The following is a 6397-nucleotide window of genomic DNA, read 5'->3' on the forward strand; positions in this document are numbered from 1 at the left end:
TGTGAGGCAGCCAAAGATGTCCGGGGCCAATGCTCGATGAGGCTGCAAAAAAGCTCAAGCTCCCAACTGCCAATGGTGTTATTCTTTGAGAACATGATCAAAGTTCTCAATGATTCAGAGATGCAGGAGTTTGTAATGGTAGCTAGACAGTTATGGCTGAGAAGAAATTCCTTTATCTACAAAAACAAATTCCTACCTCCAAACTGTCTACTCAGGGAAACCAGTTTGAGACTACAGCTGCTAAAAGAAGAGAAGAACAAAATTCAGACTCAAAAGAAGGGTCAACAGACAAAGAATTCAGCTGAAACGTGGCAAAGTCCTCCTGCAAACTGGTTTAAAGTCAATTGGGATGGGGTAGTAGACAAAACAAAATGCTTGATTGGCATAGGTATAGTTGTAAGGGATGAGAAAGGTCAGATCATAGCAATAATGAGGCACAAGAAGATGCAACTCCCCGACCCTCTACTAACAGAATCCTATGGGGCTTTAATAGCTGTTCAGTTTGCCAAGGATCTGGGGTTGACACAGATTGAATTGGAGGGTGATTCACTCCTGGTAACAAAGGCACTACAGGAAGAAAATGAAGCGTGGAGCAGTACCAGCATGTTTATCTGTGAGACTAGAACTTGGCTTAAAACCTTTGCAATGTGGCGTGTTTCTTATGTTAGGAGGAACGGTAACAACATAGCCCATTTGTTAGCAAAAGGTTTTCTTAGCATTTCTGATGATTTTAATGTAACAATGGAGGACATTCCTCAGTGTATTTCTCCTTTAGTTCAATGAAATGAAGTAAGAGTTTCTCAAAAAAAAAAAAAAAAAAAAAATAGAGGACGCTAAGCGCACGTTAGTATAAGGCTCACGTGGAGCCTCGACAAATGTAGAGTAAGCGCATTTTAGCAAATATGCTTCCCTGTTCTCAGCTCATAGACTAAAGAGGTTTCTTCTGTCTGCGATTCCATTCTCCGTCTTCGATTCTTGGTCAGTTCCCAATCATCTCATCTTTTTTTTTTTTTTTTTTTGTCTTCTCAATCTCTTTGCGTTCTTTATTGTTTAATTTTATCCTATGATTCATAATTTCTAATTTTGCTTTCAGCGATCATAGTCTCTGCCTCCCCCTCTTCCACCCCCCCCCCCCCCCCCCCCCCCCCCCCAATTTTATAATAATGGAGTTGTTCTATTTGCTGTTATTTTTTTTTAATCCTTTAGAATATTTTATAGTTACTTATACGAATGCATAATAATTAAATTTGATGAATTTGCTTATATGAGGGATTTCGTGGATTTTATTTTTGATGGATTTTACTTATCAAAAACAATTTTCATGGATTTTGTTTCTATATTTTTGTTAAGTTAGAAAAGATGTTGTTACACTCTGATTGGACGCTGAGAAAGCCGGGTGAAATAGAAAGTGATCTTATATTCAGGTTTTAAGGAACCAAAAAAATCTTAAAGTTTTTTCTTCGGTTTTCTCAGGAACCAGGCAGGCAGGCAGAAATCGAACCATTATATTTACATTGACATTGGGTTCTGAGAAAAAAAGTATAGTGGAAAAAGGCCTCAATTTTGTGATCTCATGATTGATTTTGATTGAGTTCTTCATCTATAAGAATCGTAAGGGCTAGATATTATATATATATATATGTGTGTGTGTGTGTGTGTGTGTGTATCCCAGTCTCAACGTTTTTTTTTTTTCTTTTAAAAATCTTGACTTTTAGTTTAATTCAGTTAGTTGATTGCAAGTCTTTAGTTGCAGATTTATTGAATTTAATGAAGAAATATGATAATTAATTGTATTGCCCTTTCTTGTAGCTTTTGGTGGTGTATATCCTGACTAGGAGAGATCCAGGATATGCCTAAGATAGAGATTGTGTTAAATGGAAGGAAAACGCCTCCGTCATTAGTGGATCTATGTGTTAAGACGGCAATAGATAATGTAAGGTACCTTGGGGATGTTGGTGAAACAGATCTAGATCTCCTTGACCGAATTTTAGCACACTGTACAGTTGACCAATTGATGCATGTGGAGAAGTGCTCAGAAGTGAGAAGGCTTGCGTTATCTTTGTAATTACACATATATTTGTGATACTTAAGCAGGAATGTTGAAGAATTTATTTTAATTAATTATTGTAGGGAAGAGATCTAAGTCCAGTTACTGACAAGTTGTGGAAGAAGTTTTATGAAAAGCAGTTTGGTGCAAAAAACACAGAGCACGTAGTGGAGAGGATGGCCAAAAGTTTGAAGTCATATAAATGGATAGATTTGTATGAGGTGATTTTCTTAACTCCATTCTCTTTCAAATTACCATTTTATAGTTTCCATTGTTAGATGTAATATTCTTTCATGGGTAAGTTATTTTTCTGACAGCAATTAAAACATTCAACTTTTGTGCAGGAGTATTTTTTTCTGTTATAAAATGAGAACAATTAAATAGGGTGCGTTTCTTGCAGGCAAAATCAGAAGACATTGCTGAGCATGAGAAGAAGACAGCTGCCAGAATTAAGCAACTATACAATAAAGAAACTGCACGTATGTTCTTTTTCTTTTTTGTCCTATAGAACTTTTAGATTTTAATTCTTCCCTGTGATTGCACATTATATATATGATAAATGCTTCACTGCATGTAATCTATGTTATTGCTGTTTTGTCCAGTTGGATTCAGATTTGACCTATGTAATGTTCCTCACATCTCCATTTGATTATACAAGTTGACAGTCACTAGTATTTCTTTAGAGATTTTCGGTTTGCTGTTGTGTACTATTAATTAAGGGCCAAATTATTTTGGGATGAGATTTACTTTCCTTTTTTCAGGTTTGGATATTTGTGACAATTCTACGCACCTTCAACTTATGGTTATTTAATTTATTTCACAGACTGATTGTACTTGACTCCATTTTTTGGGTTCTCTATGAAATTGATAAATTGGTTTCTGGAAATTAAAAAGATCTTTTCTGCCCTTTAACAAGTTAACAAGTATGCATGTCATTGAACTGAGCATCCTTTTCTTCATTCACTTGGTGTTGGTCGATACAACTGATAAAATGGAACTCATTTTTAAATCATGCATATTGGTCACAGATGCAAGATGAAACCTGCTGGTTCTTCATAAAAACTATGAAGAAATGTCTTCTTACATCCCCTCTTGAACCTAGAGCCCATTGAGGCAACAGGGAAATCCTATCTATGCCACATAGATGCTATCCATGATGGCTCACCTGTGGAAGAGTGTTGTACTAGTCTTGGAAGGTTAGCAAAATCTTAGTCCTTAAAAGAAGTTCAGGTCGGTTTCTTCAAACCATCCACTTATTTTGAATGACAAGTTTTTTCTTGGCTCCATCTATCTTCCATCCATGTTGCTTTATAGAGAGTGCAATATTAAAATTCTTTAAATAATATATTCTCTGATTTTTATACACAGTTTTCAAGAGGCACAGTCTAATAGTTGTGCCCATATACTTTTCTTATAAGGTGTTAGACTTTTGTAGGAAAACAGAGTCGGCAAGTGCAGCTTTGCGCCAAGGTTCCACCTTCAAAAAATAAAAGAAGCTTTTGTGGAGGTAAGCTTTGTAGTTAGCAATATCCATGTTAGCTGCACAATTGTTTATTTCAATTTTGGTTTTAACAAATTTTCATTTGGCATTTCTTTGTAGGTAGTGGACCTGGCCACAATGTTTCACACTTTAGGAGCAATTTGATGAAGAAGTCAAAAATAGATCTTCTTAACAGGTAGAGAATGTTTCTCTTTGAATCTTGTAACAGGGAAAGGTAAATAAATACTTAATTACTACGGTATTTGTGTTAATTTTCTATCAATAAAAAAAAAAAAAAAAAGGTATTTAAGTTAATTTTTTGAGATCTTCTGCTAAAGTCCTAAAGGGCTACATTTTTACCTATTGTTTACTTATTGAGAGAGAATATTACGTCCTTGATCTGGACAAAAAACACTGGTTCTCAGGTATTTAACTGGGCATCTGCCACATCTTAGTTTTGGGGGCCTGGCACCTTTTTGACGTTAACTTGAAGGGTAATCTCTTACATTTCAATGTAATTTACTTGGGAAGCAGTAGCATAAAATACTTAGGAATAGGTAAAGCAGCTAAGTATGAAGTTTATTTGTGGGAAGATAAGTTTATTGAGATGAGTTTTTCAGGATACCTAAGATTTTCTTCTTCTTCTTCCTTTTGAGCAGTCGTGAGGTGAAGAATCTTGCAGCTATGAAGAAAAATACATACCAGAGAAACGATGGGAAAGGTTCTCGGTTGTCTTTATCTTAATAATGTTTAAGAAACTGTGTATGTGCATTTCCAACTCATTCATTCTGTTGTTTCTTGTTCTTTCAGCGCCTCTCCCATGATGAAAGCAGCTCAGTTCTCTGGGAAAGATTCTGCTACGACTTCTAAACCTTTCAAGCCTGTACACAGAAGAATTTAGAAGCATGTTTTCTGAGTCCTGGCGCTGCAATGAAGTGTGCTATCTTGGACGGTATCCTTGCTAGCTAAGCTTTGCAACATTTCTTCTCCGACTTAGCTCCATTTCTAAACAATACGCCCAATCTTGTTGGCCAGGTGATCATTATATATTTATCCCCTTGGTTTTACGTGTATCTTCCACCCTTTCTTACATCCCAATAATGAATATTTGGTTGTTTCACGATATTTTCTTCTAGTCCAAGTTGTAACTAACTAGTTACTTGTTGGAATCCGATTTGTTTTCATTTGGAAAATTTACCCTTATATCACATAATTGTGATTCCTCTAAAATTACTTCCTGACTGCAAGTCTGCAAGTGGTTTGAGGTTCAATTCAATGGGGATCCTAATTAAAAACCAAAATAATAAAGATGATGATGATCATCATCATAATGAAGGAAATATACTCCCAAATGTAGATAGAGTATCCTTCAAAACCGTTAAGAAATTGTCATACGCGCCTTGAGCATGTTAAGAGTTACATTTTTATTGAATGTCATTAAAAGTCAAGTAATTCTCTTATGTTCGAAGGACATGAAGCAGTTTTCTAGTTTAGACTACCGAAAAGGTATGTGTTTCTCACTTACTTATAAAGGACATTAGACAATATATAAACTAGATTGGATGAACACCGGTCTTCTCATCCTAATGGAGAAAAACACGTGGATGGACATCTTGCCTCCTATTCTATGGAACCTAAGAAAATGAATCATGTGATTTGTATATTTCTATCTCGAGAGAGCTACTTGCCTTTTACTTGGAAAGGGAAAGAAGAATTTAGAGGTTAAAGCATATTGATAAGTTATAAGCGTCTCTCAAGAGATCCTATTGAGAGTGCATCTTCCCCCTTTGTGAATATTCCTAGGAGGCAAGAGTTTCTCTCTTCTCTCCCACCTATTTCCTGTCTCAGTTCTGTGACCTGTTGATAGCAAGATTCATCACTCTATACCCTCCACCAGCTTGCATGCACACTACCATGTCTGTATTAGCCTCTCCCAATCCACTCCCGCTTTTAAATCTAATTGTCTTCTCCACAGCACGTGAGCAGCGAAAAATTTATACTTTTTCTATTTTTAATATAACAATAGGACAAATTATTGTGCTAAATATACAATTTTCAAATTCATTTAAAATTATTATTCCAAATTTTTGAGGTGTAAAAAAAATTTAATAGAAATAAAAAGAGTAATGCTACCCCATCATCAACTAATAGAATTTTTCAAATAAAAATTTGTTAAAAGAATGAAAAAGGTGAGAGGATAAATTAAAACTAAAAATAGAAAAGGGCTGGTATAACTAAAAAGTAAAATGGTTATAAGAAATGAAAAATTAATAAATAAAAAAAAGTAAGCGATGAAATAAATGATAATGGTTGAGCAATTGAGCAATCAGTAATATAAGAGTTTTGCTACATACAAGCAAAGTCGCGTACTAATCTGCATACCAATACTGATTCCTTCATACTTAAATTTTAAATTAGCACTGTTTTCAATAAAATTTACTTTTTGTCCAATCACAATAGATTGGTACACATATTAGTACACAATTATGCTTGCAACTAGATTTTTTCGTAATACAAAGATAACAAGATTGAAAAAGAAAAACAGTTCCTTATTTTTATAAAACTAAAAGAGAAATGATATTACAAGAGAGAGGATATTGCAAGAGAAAGAGTTGTTATTCAAATGCAAAACTTGATGATATACAAGTGAATGATACTCATATTTATAGGAGTACAAATGAGTATGTATGGCTTAATGGTCTTAATTGTTGGCTAAAAATAAGTCTTAATTGATGGCTCAATGGTCTTAATTGTTGGCTAAAGATAAGTCTTAATTGATGGCTCAATGGTCTTAATTAATGGCTATGTATGGCCATACAAATAAGTTTATATATAATACTCTTCTTTTGGATGACCATACATAAAGAATA

The 6397-nt window shown here is 34.6% G+C and overlaps 1 protein-coding gene across 5 annotated transcripts; it reads left to right on the forward strand.

Annotated features, from left to right (window-relative positions):
* The first annotated feature begins 832 nt into the window (after positions 1-832).
* On the forward strand, positions 833-4760 carry LOC122306672. Of its 5 annotated transcripts, none has more exons than XR_006241493.1 (9): positions 833-978; positions 1810-2038; positions 2131-2268; positions 2448-2526; positions 3483-3554; positions 3648-3723; positions 3953-4021; positions 4187-4243; positions 4338-4424. XR_006241493.1 is itself a non-coding variant. In XM_043119134.1 (8 exons), the coding sequence occupies exons 2-8, from the start codon at positions 1850-1852 to the stop codon at positions 4349-4351; spliced, it is 630 nt and encodes a 209-aa protein (XP_042975068.1). In that variant the 5' UTR covers positions 833-978; positions 1810-1849; the 3' UTR covers positions 4352-4760. The 5 variants fall into 5 exon arrangements, 3 of the variants coding, with proteins under 3 accessions (XP_042975068.1, XP_042975065.1, XP_042975066.1); XR_006241492.1 differs by having other exon boundaries at positions 4187-4248; positions 4338-4419; XM_043119134.1 differs by lacking the exon at positions 3953-4021 and having other exon boundaries at positions 4187-4248; positions 4338-4760.
* Positions 4761-6397: the final 1637 nt, after the last annotated feature.

Source organism: Carya illinoinensis, chromosome 4 (genome assembly GCF_018687715.1).
Source record: "Carya illinoinensis cultivar Pawnee chromosome 4, C.illinoinensisPawnee_v1, whole genome shotgun sequence".
Classification (NCBI taxonomy): domain Eukaryota; kingdom Viridiplantae; phylum Streptophyta; class Magnoliopsida; order Fagales; family Juglandaceae; genus Carya; species Carya illinoinensis.

Coding starts and splice junctions, on each gene's coding strand:
- LOC122306672 (XM_043119131.1), top strand. CDS start 1,850: ATGCCTAAGATAGAGATTGTGTTAAATGGAAGGAAAACGCCTCCGTCA. Junction 2,269..2,447: donor AATGGATAGATTTGTATGAG/GTGATTTTCTTA, acceptor CGTTTCTTGCAG/GCAAAATCAGAAGACATTGC. Junction 2,527..3,482: donor ATACAATAAAGAAACTGCAC/GTATGTTCTTTT, acceptor AGACTTTTGTAG/GAAAACAGAGTCGGCAAGTG.